Consider the following 18,534-nt stretch of genomic DNA (forward strand, 5'->3'; position numbering starts at 1 on the left):
TTTCTATTTTTAAAATTTATTTTTCTGATCTATTAATTTCCTATTTATATTTGGTCATTTCTAATGTTAGAATGCACTTCTTATCATTTCCTGTCCAGGTATAACTTTTTCTTGCTGAATTTTCTGAAGTCTTATCATGAAAAAATGTCCTTACAAAAATGTGAGGTGTGGGAATGTAGTTATGCATTCGGCACTTCTAGTTCCTTATGTTAATATCAGTTTCTTCTTCAGTAGTTATTGCATATACATGTAAACTCACAATAACGTACAGGAATATTCTTGTTTAACAGGTTCAGAACATGTCCCAGTCTATTGAAGTTTTAAACTTGAGAACTCAGAGAGATTTCCAATATGTTTTAAAAATGGAAACCCAAATGAAAGGGCTGAAGGCCAAGTTTCGGCAGATTGAAGATGATCGGAAGACACTAATGACCAAGCATTTCCAAGTAGGTTTGACTTCTGAGATCTTGTCAATCCAAATGAGATAATGAGTGCAATAAACAGCCAGCATGGCACTCAGCTAGAAATAACTATCCATTGGCCTGTACATGCAATGTTAAAGACTCATTGGGGACGTCAATCATCTCTCCACTGAAACTGACCATTAGCTAATAAGAAAGTATAGAAGACTTGCTATAAAAAGATCCCCATCTTCCTAGTGGTAGGTGGAGATTCTAAACAGCTATACAGGCATTTTAGTGTCTCTGATAAGAGACTAATTAAGCTGTTAATCCCAAGAAAAATTACTAATTAAGCTATTAATGTTTTACTAATGATTTTATATCCTGCTAATATGGGGAGAAATACAGTGGCTATGAATTATTAAAAGATGCAATACCATTACTATCAACATATAAAAAGAGGATTGTGTCATTAATTGTTACAAATATAGTCCTTTTCTAGATTTTAGGTAGTTTAGTGGTGATGGTCTAGAAACACTGAAAATTGGGAAATATTGCCTTTAAATATACTGTGTACTTTTGTTAAATATACAGGACAGTGTCACAGATGTCTATTAAAAGGAAATAATATGCTTTACAAAGGCATAGCACTTTTGTAGTTTATAAAACACACTGTGGTTGCCCACCAAATAGCCTGTGTTTTCTCTGCCAATTGGGAAGTAAAATTCACTGCTAATGGTGAGGCTGTGGGCCTGAATTTAAGCACTTGATCAAGGATCAAAGTGATTTTGTGCATAATGAGAGAAAGAGCTAGTCAGGGACAGGCAACAAGATCTGTGCATAACCCATTTTATTGTGGCAAAAATTTTCATGGTTTTATAATTTTCTCCAGTGGTGCTCACAAGCATAAGTAGAGATGTGTAGAAGACAGATTCCTGCACTGCACCAGGCTTTAAAAGTTTTAGCAGACAGGCAAGACAGAAGGCAAATAAGGCAAGGAAGTTGAAGGTACTGACAAGAGAGAGGCTGCAGTGATGAACCAGGGAGATTAAACTGAAGAGAGAAGTAAGCAAAGCCAGGAAGTTAAGAAATTAGGACAAATTAGAGAATGCCTGAAAGGTAGAATAAGTAAAAAAAATACTAGCAGTGAGAGAATGAGGGAACTGGAAGAATAGAGAATTTATTAAGGAGTAGTAAACAGAGAAGAATATAAGGCTGGGGAGCAAATGAACTAATTTAACCAATATTTATTGAGCACATGTTGCATACAAGGTGGTATTAGATGCTCTGCTGTATATATAATACACATTCTCTCTTCTCTGAAAGACTACTAAGAAACAGGCAAGTAAAATTGATAGTAAATGAAGGAAACACCATTTAAGAGCACAAAGGAAAGAATAAATCTTGTTTGGAGAAGAGCAGAGGAAGGTAATGAGATTTGGCAATATTCAAGAAAGCAATTTTGGACTAGTGCATCCTTTCCCCATCCCCACCCCCACCCCAAATTACAAAATTGCTGGAAGGATCAAGTAGACCAAAAGGTTTTCCATGTCAGTTTTCAACGTTAAGGGTTAAAGTATGGGCTGTAGAGGAATAATGTACACCTGTGCTGAGACCATCAACAAAGCAGGAAATGGGTAAGATGGCATTTAAGGGCTTGGGGAGCATTTCAGAAAGGATGAGGCACAGGAGGAGTGAAGAGGAGAAGCTCAGGGTGTCTGGTGCAAACCATACACTCTCAGATGGATAACGGAATGATAACTGCAAAGCCACAGCACGGCTTGAAGATGCCAGGGCTAGCAGGGCTGGGAACACGTGAGGAAGCATGCACATCTATAGAAAATCTTGGGAAAAAACAGGAAACAAAGAAACAAAAAAGATACAATGGTGACAGAAAGGAAATTGCTTGCCTATTCTATAATTTTGTCCAGCTGCAGCCAGGCTACCAATAAGAAAACTTAATTTTCAGGTAGCACCCTGTGACATAATGATTTGGGTTTTCCTAGTTCATATGATCCAAGAAAATTCTGCAGTTATATTTCAGAATTTTCCTGAACACTTATACATATTCAAGGAACAATTCTGAGTCCTTTAAATATATTAACTAATTTAATCCTTACAACAGTTCTCTAAGGTAGGCATTATTTCATTAATTTTTTTAGTCAATGATGATTTTTAATGCAATTTTATGGAGATATATTCACAGACCATACATTTATCCCAGTACAATCAGTTGTTCACAGTATCAGCATATAGTTGTGCATTCATCACCACTATCAATCTCTGAACATTTTCATTACTCCAAAAAATAAGAATAAAAATTAAAGTAAAAAAGAACATCCAAAGCATCCCATTCCCCTCCTCACCCCCTATTGTTTATTTACTTTCTTAAAATACAGTTTTATTGAGATATATTCACATACCCTACAATCATCCACAGTGTACAATCAATTATTCACAGCATCATCATATAGTTATGCATTCATCACCAGAATCAATTTTTGAACCTCTTCCATACTCCAAAAAAACGAAAATAAAAGCAAAAAAGAACACTCAAAACTTTCCATCCCCTCCATTTCATCCCACTCTTCATCTAATTTTTTGTCCCTATTTTTCCACTCATCTGTGCATACACTGGATAAAGGGAGTGGTGCGAGCCACAAGGTTTTCACAATCACACAGAAACTTTGTGCAAACTACATAGTTATACAATTGTCTTCAAGAATCAAGGTCACTGGGGTGCAATTCAACAACTTCAGTATTTCCCTCTAACCATTCCAATACACTAAAAACTAAAAAGAAATATCTATATAGCATGTAAGAATACTCCCCAGAGTGACCTCTTGACTCCATTTGAAATCTCTCAGCCACTGAAACTTTATTTTGTTTCATTTCTCTTCCCCCTTTTGGTCCAAGAAGATTTTCTCAATCCCACGATGCTGGCTCCAGGGTCATCCCCAGGAATCATTTCCCATGTTGCCAGGGGGATTCACACCCCTGGGAGTCATGTCCCATGTAGTGGGGAGGGCAGTGAGTTCATCTGCTGGGCGGCCTTAGAGAGATAGAAGGGTTCCACATCTGAGCAACAAACAGGCTCTCTGCAGGAGACTCTAAGGCACAACTATAATAGACTTAGCCTCTCCTTTTCAGCAACAAGCATCACAGGGGAAAGCCCCCAGATGGAGGGCTTGGCCCAAGGTAGGCATTATTTTTATCCCCATCTTACAGGTAAGGAAACTGATACCTAAAGAGGTTGAATAATTTTTTCAGGGTCATATATATAATACGTGTCAGAACCAAGAATGAGATTCAGAAAATCCAGTTTCAGAGTTAAACACTCTTAATCCCAAAGCTACACTGTATCTCAAAGTAGAACTTAAACCTTTGAAATTAAATGATAAGAATAATAATTAGATGCTCAATAAATGTTTGTTGAATTTGTTTATCTATTCATTGAGTCCCATCGTAAGTTAGATTTTGTCTTAAATGCTAAGGTGCCACGTTTGAGAAGAAATGGAACATTCCAAAAGTAAGTTTAATATTGAAAACTACTTTTGAATCAAAAGAAAATCCTCCTCTGTTATGCAATTTTCAGTTTATCAAAAACCCTAAGTAGATTTTGTGTTTTATCCTCTTTGTAATGGAAAGCTTATGCTGTCATACTTGAAACTATCCCTCTTAAAAAAGAGATCTTTGTTGTGAAAAGTATTCTAGCTACAAACTTTGCCATAAGAGCAACATATTAGGAAGTGAAACTCTAGATTGGTTAGCAAGTACAGACTATGGTAGTCTATTTTAACCTGTTAAGGATTTGATATATGTATTGGTTGGATTTTTCACTGCTCTCTGATTTTCCAGTCCTTCAAAATTTGCTGACAATAATCAAATTATGAATTTTTGAAAAGATAAAAATATATAAATTTTTTTTATTCAGGAAAAAAGCTACCCAATTTTTGGCATGCAATTGCTCTCTTTTCTGTATGCCTAGAATAGAAAGCAAAACCCTTCATTGTGACAGTTGTTATAATATGCAGCAAATGGTACCAGTAGGGCTACTCTCATTGAAATCCTAATGAAGCAATTGTGTCTTCCTTTAGGGATGCCACAAGATGCTCAAACTAATAAGTTTAATTCAAAATGAACTACCAAAGTCAGCAGAGCTCTGCAATTCTGCCTTGTGATTGTGATATTTGCTAGCTTTTTTCTTTATTATGACTTTCTTCACTCTCACTCAACATGCACATGTAGACAAATTCAAAGAATTCTGAGTTTACAGAGCAAGTGAAAATCTCCCTACAAGAAATATAAACTCATCAATCAGGAAAGCAATGGGAGCTCCCTGCTATTTTAATGCATTTATAGTAATAACATCTTCTAAATGTAATTTAAAAATCCAGTTTTCCGCTCTTTAAATTGGTTAGTATACAGCATGTTTTCTCACAGCACCTATGGATTATTTTCAAATGATCATAAAGATAGCTCTTTCCACAAATGATGTCATCTGAAATAAATATATTTGCAAATGAATCAAACTCATGAAATATTTTCTCTGATTCCACCACTTCTCAAAAGTTAAAGGGAAAAAAGAAACAGCAACACCTCTAGAAACTGCCACTTAGATTGCAGGTATGGCTTAGTCCATTGATGGCTATGAGTGAGGGCTATTGCTTTGGCAGCATCAGCTTCTTCTTCTCTTGACAAAAAATTGATGTTTCTGTTTTCAAACAACTCTGTGCAATTGGCTCTTCTGTTACATAAACTATGAGCACCTTGATCCCTGACAGAGTTAATTCACTATATGGGTAAGCAATTCTCTTACAATAATGACCTTTAAATTAGCTATGCTCAGGCAAGTGGAGTCAGAGTGTGGGTAATAATTCAACACGGTAAACAGCAACATACATTTCTTTGAGCTCTGGGAAGCTTTGCATGATTTATTGTGCATGCTGAATTTACCTTCCTAATGATGCTGTGCTAAGATGGAATTTAAAAAAAGCTAGGAAAACCTGAGCAATGCACAATGTAAGTATAGAGTGATAGATGACCATGTTTGGAAAAATTCTAAGTCTTAGGGCAAAGCTAACCCAGGATCCAAAATTCCCTATAACATATAAAATACCCTATCCATATTATCCCTATAACATGGATAATCAGCAACAAATGAATAATTAGACATGATCAAAGAGGGATACAATATTTGACCTATTTCTAATAACTTCATTCAAACTTAATAAATAATCAGAAGCTGGTTACTGCTTCTCTTGTTCTCTTTATAAAATGCTACCAGAATGGGAGATAATAAATGAACTTGTAATTACTACCATAGGAAGTTTTGATAATTATGATGTGTCAATTTATTTTATAGAAAAGCATGTAACCATTTAGAGAGGTTCTTGTGTAGAAAAGCTGCAATAAGTGGATTTATTACCAATGATCATGTGGTTGCTTACATTTTCACAAAATACCAACTCTCAACCAAAAATCAATGAGGAATTTTGAAGCTATTATAATAATCTCTTTTAAATATCATATATAAAGAACATAACTGCTTAATCTATTTTAAATGACTCTCAGGAACAATTGGCTGCTTTTCACAGGAGTTGAAAGAGAAGATGGATGAACTTCTGCCCTTAATCCCTGTGCTGGAACAGTACAAAACAGATGCCAAGCTAATCACTCAGTTCAAGGAAGAAATTCGAAATCTGTCTGCAGTCCTCACTGGGATTCAGGAGGAAATCGGTGCCTATGACTATGAGGAACTACATCAAAGAGTGCTTAGCTTGGAAACCAGACTTCGTGACTGCATGAAAAAGCTAAGTAAGTAGAACAATCACATTTGTCTTTCTAAGTTGTGTTTTTAAGTAGTTTCAACATAAACTCCATTCTTACACTTTGCAAATAGTCATAAAGTACCTAATTAGAGGGAAACCACTGGCTGCTTTCTAAGTATAAAGTGTTCCGTAATGACTTAAACATGTCTCAATATTATTTGATTAACAGTTGCCTGAGTTTTCAAAGCATCACTTTACCATTTGGTGGTAGTCTAGCACATACAGCCAACTCCATTAGCTATACTAATGGAAATAAGTATTATTTGAGACACATAATATGTGGTGGTCAGTGATTGCTTGGCTGGGGGAGAGAGTGGCAGTTTGGGTAGTAGGTAAAGGTAGAGGCTGGAGAAAATATTACTCTGGGACCAAATGTGAAACAGCAATGAGTAAAGCAAACAAAAATCATTCTGCCACCATATACGGAACTGTCAGCTGCCCTGACCTACTCAAGAAATAAAATAAGGCAACCACTCAAATAGTTATTCCCCACTCCACAAGGGGCAAAACATGTGACATGGGTTCTGGACCCTAGCACTGGCCTCCTAAAATTTGATGCAAACTAGTCTGAGTTTACAAACTATTCCATTGCATCTTGGAGCTAATGATTCAAGTCATCATGGGAATAGTTTGCAATTTAAATGTAAAATAAAGAAGTGGCCATGAATTTAATCAGGAGGGCATTGCAAATCCACTTAGGTACAGACTTTTAGTTGCTGACATGGCGAGACATGACAGGGAGGGCAATTCAATAACCATAGAAAGGTGTTCTCTCAAGGTAAAGAAAAACTCTTCTGGAATAAGAAGTAAACTGGGGAGAGGAATAAAGTATTTAACAAAAAAAAAAAATTGATCAATGTCTAGTAAAGAAACCTTCAGTGAATAAATGTAAGCATTTAAAATAAAATATGAACAAACTTACAAAAATATCCTGACTACTTATTTTGCAAATGCAATTCAAGTGATAAAAGAGAACAAAATAAAAAATGTCACATTCAGTTATTACAGCCTGAAAACAATGTGGGAGCTACCTCCTTAGGGGTCCCACTGCAGTCATCCCAGATTTCCAAGAGACTCCAACAAAAGTAATCAGATAGAAATAATATAAACCCTAAGGCTAAATGCACGTACAGGAACCCTCAGCTCCTCATTAGGAGACAGCTCCTCAGTCTCCTAACAATTAATTATCTAGAATCCATGACTCAAGTTCTTGCTCCTATACAACACATTGTCCACATTGCTGCTGAAAGGATTTTTTGAAGTACAAATCTGAAATTATGTCTTTCTGCTTCAAACCTCCAATGGATTCCCTATGTCCTAGGATACAGTGCCTGGCTTCTGAGATTCTTCACCTGTGGCCCTCCCTCCTTCTCCAATCTTAGGTCTTGCCATTTCCCTGCAAAAGTCTATATCCCAGTCACACCTGTCCTACACTCTCTTACCAGGATCCATTATGAGAACCCAATTTTTAATTTCTCATGAAGCATTCTTTCTCCTATACCTGTTCTCAATAGCATACTTTCACCTGCCATATCTGACTGACTCTTTTTCAACCATCAGGTCTCATTTTAAATGCCATGTCTTGCCAGAGTCCATCATTGCCCTCCCAGACTGGCCTGCAGTAGGTGGTAGGTTATCCCAGCCCTGGTATTCCACAAATGATGGACTTTTCTTTATTTTTGCATGTGTAACTGAGTGTCTCCCTAGCTATATTTTTGTTCCATGAGGATAAGAACAACATTTATTTCGTTCATTCTAAGTTTTGAATCTCCCAACACCTAGAAAAATGCCTGGCAAAGAAAAATTACCTAATAAATATTTGTGGAATTAATTAATTATACAAGGAGCCATAGTAATAATTTCTAAACTATTGAACATAACAAAAATTATCCATTTTGAATGACAGGGAATGATCTGTTTTACTTGTTAAAAAAATGCTTCCTTTTGGCCATATAATATTTAAGTTGAAAGGCATAGGAGTAGTTAAGACTAAGCAAGGGAAAAATCATTTATTTGACATAGCAGTTAAAACCTCCTTTATATGCTCTGCTTTTGCAATTCAAGCTGTGTAATTTATTGTTAATATACAATAGTTAAGCATTATTGACATAAGGAAATTCTGTTATTATATTCCGTTCCTTTTTAAATCAAGAAATAAGCTTAATTCAATACACATATTAGTTACATAGCTTGACAAATGATGTCTTCACTAGACAAGGTAAGAAGAAAATCTCAAAAAAGGAATTACTTATTTGAATTCCCTCAATATTCAAGTTGTTGTGGGGGGTTAGAAAGAACTATGCAGATGCACATTTTATTAGTTCGTAAAATATCTGTTTAAAGTTTTTCTGTAGATGACAGTACACAAGACTGGTTTGCATAGAGCACTGTACCTGGTGATTTGCCTTGAAAGTGGTATGTTTGTCATCGATGAAGCATTCCAGGCCCTGAGAATCAATTCACTCTTTTATTCCCAGCATCTTATAATAAACCCAAGTGCAAAGGCTCTGTATTCTGAGATCAAGCTATGCTAAGTAAGTATGGATGCTACTAAAGCAAAGTCAGGCAATATGATGGTTTTAGCTAGTAAAGGCCTTGAACTTTACAATGACAGTTATGATTTTAGGGGATTAACACTTGAAAAACTCTTGAGAACTTTACTTCCAATCTATATTCTATTTGTGTTTACTTAGCTGGTAATGTCTACTACATTAATTAACATATATTAATTTTTATTTAACTTCTCAAAAACATAAAATCTAGCAACCAATACAAATACCAAACAGCAATAAAATCAGTATTCAACTTCCTTATTTAATGAGATGGCTGTTATTTGAGTTAATTGATACGACTTTACCACCAGATCTTATAAAATACTGAAAATAGTTCTCACATGTCATAAACTTTTCCCTAGATTATTAGCAGCCATGGCTCCCTATTAACTTAGTAGAGAGGCCAATGGAACAGTGAATCTAACCCATTTATGCTTTTTGTCTCAAATAGGGTAGTTTTCTCCATCAGGCTATGTTTTTTTTCAATAAATCAAAACCACCTACTGAGCATCTTCAGAGCAAACAGGATATTTTTCAACTACAACACAATACCTAATTAAAATTTAGATACATAGAGTACCAATAAAGTGATATATAAATCCCTGAAAGAATAAATGAAGGAATCTTCACATTTTCCATTTAAAAACTGGAAAACTATTCCAATTTGAAAGGAAGTATCTGACAAGATACATAAAGTTTCAGAACAAATCAAATATATAATTTTGAGTGTGATCATAATTTATATAACTTGGTTAACATTGTACTTAGTATTCACCTTCCTGGGAATTGATGTAGGTTGGACCGTATCTCTATGAACCTTTTTAACTGTATGCCTATTATTTCTCTTAAGTAAATATCCAAATATAAAAATAATAGAATTCAAGGACTCAGGTGAGAAAACACACATCAATCTACATCAGGACCATTGACAAGAAGGGCAGAGAAGAAAACTTATAGTAGTTCAGTGTTCCAAAAATGGGTCTAAAATTCATTTGTTTATGCTACTCAGCTCTAGAGCAGCACATTGGATAATTATGGTGTTGGCAATATAGTAACAGGAGTGAGATGACTCATTCATCAATGGTATCTTCACTGCCCACAAAAGCCTCAACACACAACAGCCAATTAACAGAAGGGAGAAATGGATTGCGGAAAGACAGGATAAAATTGCAACAATGATGGATGTGTTTCCACTCACCTCTTCAGTGGATTTTCTGTTAGGTAAAATGTCACAGTGTACATCACATGAATTTTAAGAAACTAAAAAAACAAATTAGCTTCATTCCCTGCAAGGTCTAAGTTACTATCAAATAATATGCAAGGCCTGAGAGAATCACAACCAGTCATTAAGAACACTGGGCATCACTAAGCTTGTGTCTATTAGAGAGTTAAAAGTTTGGAGAAAGTAGAAATTAGAAAAATGTTTCGACAGCAATGCACCCTAGTGGCCTGAATGAGATATAGTAATGCTCTTTCCTAAATTCTTAATTCTCTCTTGAGAGATGAAGTAGAATAAAGACCCTGGTGTTTAATTACATCATATCACATTCCTAGACATGTAGAATATAATTATATGCATGTGAGAATTTGACTGAAGAGCATAGTTAAAACTCTCACATACACCCTGAGATAGTCGATGGATATTTAATGTAGATGATAATCAGGCTTTCCAGTCTTTTCCACCCCACTCCTTCCCTTCGTTCACACACACACTTCTTAGTTTACTTTAGGGCAATGGTTTGGTGCCATCTAGTGAATTACCAGTTGCATCTCGCTATTAACACAAATGGTTTTGAGGCTTCATGTTTAACAGAAATATCCATAGCATTTAGAAGCAAGGTATCACAAATAAAAAGACTGGGCCTTACTCTCCTTGCCATCTCTCTGCTGAATTAGTTTTCAAAAGGCAAACTAAATTGTCTATGTGGCAGTAGTCTTATTTGCAGAAAAATATTAATTGACAAACTATTGTGAGCTGGCACTTCTCTAGGTACTTGGGGATGCAGAGACAGACTCTTTCCATGATCAAGAAGCTTGTTATTTTAATGGAGACAATAAACTCATGAGTAGATAAGCACGGCAATATTGAGTGACTACTGTTTGATAGGCACCATGTCAGCTATTTCATGTGTTAATCCCAATCCATGCAATACTTCTGGGTAAGGCACTATTATCAGCAATTTATTGAAAACAGATGTACAGATAGTGTGTGTTGATTTTCTTAAGGTACATGTTGGAGGCAGAATTCAAATATTCAAATCCAAGTCTATTTGATTTCCAAGTCAGAGCTCCCTTCTCCACACATGCTGTCTTTTATGGAGTACATACAATAATAGATAAGTGCTCTAAACACCTTAATAAATTTAACTCAATGAATAGAACCATCTATAACCAACTGCTTAAGTAAGAAGGCTGAGAGCTATCCTTCATTCTTCCCTGAACTTCACTCCTCACCCCCCATGTATTTACCATGTCTGTTTTTTTTAAATAATTGCTCCTCTCATCTATCTCTTAAATCCACCCTCTTTTCTGCAACCTCACTGCCACCACCCTAATCCAGAGTACCATTCATCATTTCTCAGTTGGATTACTGCAGAGACTTTCCAATCACTTGCCCTACTTGAACTCCTGCCTTTTCCACTACACAAGGTATTTAGAGTAATCTTTACCTAATGCAAATCTAATCATGTTACATCTATCTTTAAAAGTCTTTAAATGATTTATTTAAAATGAAATCCAAACATCACTGCATGGTTTACACAGCTCTTGATGACATGGACCCTGCCTGAATCTCCGGCCCCTTTCTCTCAAGTTCCCACCATGCAATCACTTAATCTTTAACAATTCTGCCCTTTCAGTTCCTCAACTGTGCATGCTTTCTTCACCTCTTGGGCATTGACCTTGCTCATCCCTTTCATGGAACACTCTTCCTCCCCACTTTACCTAGCCAAATTCTAACACGCTTTCATTGTACACACCAGACACCAGCTGTTTTGCGGAGCCTTCCCTGATTGCTCCTGAATGTGGCTGGATTCCCCTGGAATGCATGCCCATAACTCCCCAAATTCCTCCCCAATGGCACTTAACATGTTTTACAGAAAAAGCTCATTTTCTTTTACTTTTAAAAAAAATCTTTATTCCCTTTTGGACAAGTTGCCCATCCTCTAGAAGTCAAGGACCGTCTCTGTTTTATTCTAGTTGAATCTTTGGAAGTTGTCACATTACACCAGAGATTTAACAGTGAAAAACATTAATGTCTGTAGAGTAAGAAAATCTTATTTTTAAAATAAAAAAGATTTCTGTTAATTTTTAGAAATAAATCAATTTATGTCAAATATAAAACATATATCTGTATTTAGAAAACCCAAAAACTTTGGGGGAAAAAGACAACAAGAGCACAGTCTTGCTTCACCTTTATTTTTGTTGCCATCTGTTCTTTCCTCAACAGGAATGTGGTTGTTGATTCCAAAACATCTGATATTTTGCTCTACTAAGCACCCAAAGCAAGAGAAAGACACTGAAAATTTCAGGGAAAGCAGGAAATAACAGAAAAGTCAAAGTGTGTCTGTGGGTGGAGGGGAGTCAGATTTAACTAGGACATTTAATGGGGAAATTTATAAGAATATTCTCTCAAATTAACTTGAGATCTTTTGATGAGACATTTACCAGACAGACCTACTATCCTCCAAATTCTAGACTGCAAAATAGAATGACAGTTACTCCAGTGTCCATGTACTTGGTGATAGATCATTCTCCTCAAGCCTTATAATCTTCTTATGTTAGCCAGATTTTTGGTAGTTGAATGATCACTTATCTTTCTTTCTTATGTCCTATATTTTCCTAGATTACAATTAAATTGTAAGCCTTTTAAGGGTATAAAACATATGCTACCAAAGGCCACCATGAATTATCAAATTATTTGAGATTTCATAATGCAATTCTGCCCTACTTGGTATGCACAGTAAATAGGCCTCCCCTTAAAGATATGTTCATACTATGAGCCTAATCCCAGAAAAAGTAAAGGAAGAGTTGATGCACTACTTAAAATAATATGAGTCAAATTTTGTTAATTTTGAAAATATTTAGACACATTCACATTATACTTGATCCCATTTCACAGACACCTGCTCTATCCAATACAGCATCTATTCTGTCCACATCATTCTCCACCTTTCCCTTAGCAATGTAGTTGATAAATTGACTGGTCATGCAAAAAAATGTTTAAATAATAAAATGGATTTTACTACCAAATGTATGGTAAAGGCAAACTTATTTTAAACAGTTTTAATATAGAGATTTTAAAGATTAAATTATATCTACTGCTTGCTACCTGAGTCCCCTGATGGCCTTCAGTAAAAAGAAATAGCATCCTGTACATAAACATATTTATTATTCCATTTAATTTGATTTTAAAGACATGGCCTTAGGATTTAAATACAAGAGGTGTTTCCTGTATATTTCAAAATACAAATATATTTTCAAGAAATAAACAACAGAGAAGATGGATGTGGTTTTTATGCTTCATTAATCCAAACAATGGATCTGCCTGATGAATCCTTAATAATATATTTCCCTGAGCTACCAATTGATATGTATGGATTGTGACTGATCATAAAAATATTTAATTTCTAAAAGCCATCAAAGAAATAAAATGACCACTTTCCTTAACTATCTATTTTGTATATTTTCTGAATATACAGAACATACATGTGTAATATATCATAAAATGCTAATATTTTCATGTGTCTCACTGCTGACAGAAGAGCATAGCAGGCAAAACTCAATGAAGCAAGACTCTTAACTTCCTTCTTTGCCATTCACCTTTGCAGGAACATTTGTCTTCCAGGCATTTGGAGAAATTACCCTTTCTGTCTGGTGTTCTTTGCCCTCACAGAAAGGGAAAGTGAAGTGAGAAAGATAATGATTATTCAAACAAAATCTAGTTTTTGGTGAGTTGAGAAATAGGAGTGAATTTTGTTGTTTATTTTATTTTACTTAATTTTACAATTTCTGAGTTCCATCAGAATCTGAGGATTCCTGTGCTACTTAACACTAAGGGTCATAAAATTATAACTAAAAAGGCAGCCAGATTTTGCAAATTCTTATAACCTGATTTTTACTAATTTTATTTAACAAGATGAATTTTAACTTAGGAAATACACAACTATTTGTAAAGGAAACTTCTACTTGGAAGAAATTAGCATTGAGAATCTTTTTTGTCTGTTTCTTGCTTCTTGGGAAAAAAAGGTAGATGATGAGGATGAGGATGAGGATGATGGGTTTTTTTTGTTTGTTTCATCACAACCATAAATATCACCTTCTGCCCACCAGCATAAAAGATTTTGTTGATTCCATAGCTATTCAATTTCCCTTTAGTTAGAATGACAAAATGTCAGGTTTCAGACTTTTAATCTTATAAATGAGGAAACTCAAATCCAGAGTTGAGTTTATTAAATCATTTATGATGATTTAATGTGGAGGCTTAGATTAGAAACCAGATCTCTGAATGCCCTCCTCAGAATTCTAACCTAGATGGAATATACTATATCAGGAACATTTACTGGAAAGCTAAGGAAGTTAGCAACAGAGAGACAAAACAAAAATGTATAAAAGGATGGATAGAGTCATGGTTATTAATGGTCACTAAAGAGGTTAACTACCATCTGCCCATGGGCTTCATTTCTTCAAGTATTGTCTCCTGTACAATGTCAGTTTCTCTCTATAACAGAGTATTCCTATAAGCAAATAAACCTTTCTTAAACAATGATAAAAACATCAGCACCACAATAAATTTTTCCCATCCTCATAGTCCCCATCCCCATCCCATCTCCCTACTTCTTCTCCCTTGAAGGAATCATCTCTAGCAATTGCCTCAGTTTAGACTCTCCAGAACCCACTCAAACCCAGTTTCTGGTCTCACCACTCTCTTCATCTGATTCTTGTGATTACCAGTGACTTCTTGCTGGCAAATACCATAGCCATTTTTTTGACTCTACCTTACTGGAAATCCCAATGGCATACTCTGCAGTTCACTACTTCATCCTTCTTAAAATGCCCTCTTCTTTTGCATTTCTTACACCACACTATTTTTCCTATCCCAATTATAGCTTCTTCTGGGGCTCCTTTGTTAAATCCTATAAATATTGTCATGCCACAGAGCTCTCTTCTAGATGCATTTCTCTTCTTGTGTGTGTCTCCCTCTAAGGCAGTATCCAGCCTTTGACTTTCACTATCCTGTCTTCAGTATGCTGAAGTCTGCCAAAGCTATATCCCAAAGGGGTGTCAGCTCCTGAAACTTGTATACTAACTTCTCTACATCTCAACTGGCATATATATAATAGTCCACAGCAACTTAAAATAACCCATATTGGATCCTTGAATTTTCCTTCCAAACCCACTCTTGCCTTAGTCTTTTCATCTGAGTAAATGACACTACAGTCTGCCCAACTACGCAAGCAAAAGTTCTGACTATAATCCCAGAATTTAATTTTGTGATTTATTCCTCTTTTTACTCTCCGTCTTCACCTCTAATCCAATGCCTAGTCCTATTGACTTTATTTCCTGCCTCCCTAATCCCTAATCCATATACATTTCCATCTCCATCCCCATACCTGTCGTCTCTCATCTGGAACAATGTGATGACTTCCTAACTGACCTCACTGTCTAAATTTTATCCCCCATACAATTAATTTTCCACATAGCAGCTAGTGTGATCTTTTTAAAATGCACATTATGTCATACCCCCTTTTGAAATCCTCCAAAAACATCTGATAATATCCAAAATAAAATCCAAATTACTCACTCAGATTTTATAAAGCTTTATGAGCTGTCCTACTAACCTGTCCAACCTCATCTTCTACTTTTCAAAGTGTGCTGTAGTTGCTTTCTGTTCAATTGTGTTTCTCTTAACTCACCAAACTTATCCAGCCAGACTTAGCACTTTTGCAAGAATGATAGCTAACATTTAGTAAATGCTTAAATATGTACCAAACACTATTCTAAACACTTAGCATGTGTTTCTTTTTTATTCTCCTGAATAACACTTTCAGTAAGATAATATTCCTGTTGTTACCCAAGGGACACTGAGGGACTAACAAATTGATCAAGTAGGATTGTATGAAGATGGTGGATTAAGAAGATCCAGGAATCAAATACTCCACCAGAACAACTATTAAATAGGCATAAACTGTCTGAATCAACTATTTGGAAAATCTGGTGTCTACTAGAACACTGTGCAGCATCCAGGGAAAAGTGGAAGAAAGCAAGCTGGAAAATCATAGTAAATAAGAGTGAATTGCACTCACCAGGCAGTGACTACCATTGCCACACCACTCTCGATCCACCTTTGCCTATTATTTGATAACAATTCATTTTCCACTGATGACTTGTGTACTATTTTCTTTACTTTGTATTTTTAAATCTGAATTACTCCTTCACTATCATTTTAGTTGTCTTGGGATTTAACAGACATAAAAGTATGTATCAGTCTATCATATTAAACCAAAATTATTTTTCAAAATTTTACCTAATTTTGCTGTTTATGTATTCTTCAAAGACAGTTTATCATCCCCAACTAATAAAAATCGCATGTGTTTTGTGTGTAGGTTTTGGTGGGCTGGCTTCTTATGCATTTCAATCTACTTACATTTAAAATTTTCATGGTTTAAATACTCTAGCAATAATAAAACACATTCCTTTTGTGATTAATTTCATTATATAAATATTTCTTATCATCTGTGAATTTATAAACATTTTCATAGGATGCCATTAAAGATCATATTACTTTCACAAATTGTGAATTCAGAGAAAGAAATACTAAACTAGAACCATTCAAAATAGATTAGCTTTTTTTCTAGTTCAAATTGATACTTCTTTACTCATATATCGTTCATGTCTTTATACCAAATTGAACTGATTTTTCTAAATAGGTTTAATTCAAGATCTTGATCTTCAATATAGGTAATGCTGTAAAGTATTTGTCCAGTTTATCAGGTTTGAGGAACTTATAAAAGCAATTTACTATTTAAAGATGCCATCACATCTAGTTTCTTTCACAAAAGATGGGGAAAAAAATCCAATTCAAGTTTAATGAAACACTAGATATTGCTAAATATGTAGTTATCACTGAAATAATAGTGCAAAATATAATGCTATCATTCATCATCTAACTGAATAGCTTAGGGTTCTGCCAATCGCACATTATTCTTATGAGCAACATATTTAGAGAAAAAATGAGCCATATAAGATCTAAGCTAGAATTCATTTTTTCCTTGATTTGCTTTGAGGATCTGTTCTTTTCCTTCCAACACAACACAGGAACCAACAAGTACTAATTGGAAATCCATCAATTCTAGAGACAGGCAGAGGAAGAAGGAAGAGAGGTGAAACAATTAGGAGAAAAATGGAAAAGAAAAAACAAAAAGAATCAGAAAGAAAAAAAATGATATAAACAGACACAGGAAAGAGTATTCCTTTGTATAGGCCATAGTCAACATTTGTAGGTGGTCATATTGCCTTGCATTTAATAGATCACTTCTAAATTTTGGTATTTAAAAATCTCATAAAATGCCCTGAGTTTCTGTTTGATTTAGGTTTAGCACTTATGAATACCACACTTGCCCTGAGATCTTATTCACATTCAGTTTCATAAAAATATTACAATTTTTCAAGAAAGCCATTCATTTTTCATCATTTATTGATACTCTAAATCTTTCATTCATGTGATGGGGCATCTGAGGGCTTGAGCTTTTGTCCTTGAATGTACATCTCTGCTTTTTCAGGCCCTGCTAAGATACTCTTCAGACTGTACCTCTCTTTCAGGTTGACCCTGGTTGAATTTTCTATTAATTTATATCCCATAAAGATATCTTTCTTTTTTTACCAATAGAAATTGCAAGTCAGTTTGTAAAGTTTTCTGGCTTGTATAAGTAGTCCATCATCACAAAATATAGGGAAGTAGAGCATGGGGAGGAAACTTATTAATCAGGTAAACAGGCCCATGGGCAATGTGTTTAATTGTTCTGACTTCTTTATTTAGAGGAAACAGCTGCTGAATTGGTAGATGGATAATGACTTTACTCACTTATTACTTTCCATATTGTGCAACTCATTTCCCATTTTAAAACCCTATAGATTTAAAGCATTAAAAATGCAACTACTCATGGTTCAACTTCTGGTTAAATTCAGACCACTCAGTATGAAATGATCACTCATTCATCATATGTGACATTAATTCCATGGACTTGCTTTGTTTTATGATCCCTTTCTTTGCTCTTGTTATGAATATGTGTGTTGGAGTCACTGGCCATGTTCACCCAACATATTTATGTTTTTCTGATTTCAGCATGTGGCAAATTGATGAAAATCACAGGCCCAGTTACAGTCAAGACATCTGGAACCAGATTTGGCGCTTGGATGACAGATCCTTTGGCATCTGAAAAAAATAACAGAGTATGTTGCTTTAAAAAATATGTCTTTGCTTATGTGCTATGTTTTATTTATACTTATCTATACTGGAATATTCATTGTCATCAGGGATATAAGTTTCACTTTGAAAAGTGTTAAATTGTTTGAATATATTTTCACTTTGATTGTATTAGCATCTCTAAAGATAGATGGCAAACTTACTTTAGTACAACGTTCCTTCTTGTACTTTACCAGTACAGTGAATCCAATTTTTTTTATTAGTTTTAGTCTTATTTTATGAACATTTATTAAATAGGGCTAATTACAAGTATAAAATTCCCTATA

At 35.0% G+C, this 18,534-nt stretch overlaps 1 protein-coding gene across 2 annotated transcripts in view; it reads left to right on the forward strand.

The window, feature by feature from the left end:
• OLFM3 (olfactomedin 3) overlaps positions 1–18,534 on the forward strand; it is a 182,144-nt gene that overhangs the window by 157,666 nt on the left and 5,944 nt on the right. For both annotated transcript variants that reach the window (XM_037826516.1, XM_037826515.1), the window contains exons 3-5: positions 291–446; positions 5,999–6,218; positions 18,128–18,234. In XM_037826516.1, the coding sequence (XP_037682444.1) occupies positions 291–446; positions 5,999–6,218; positions 18,128–18,234 (483 nt within the window). The remainder of the gene's footprint in view (positions 1–290; positions 447–5,998; positions 6,219–18,127; positions 18,235–18,534) is intronic.

This window comes from Choloepus didactylus, chromosome 2, assembly GCF_015220235.1.
Source record: "Choloepus didactylus isolate mChoDid1 chromosome 2, mChoDid1.pri, whole genome shotgun sequence".
NCBI lineage: Eukaryota > Metazoa > Chordata > Mammalia > Pilosa > Megalonychidae > Choloepus > Choloepus didactylus.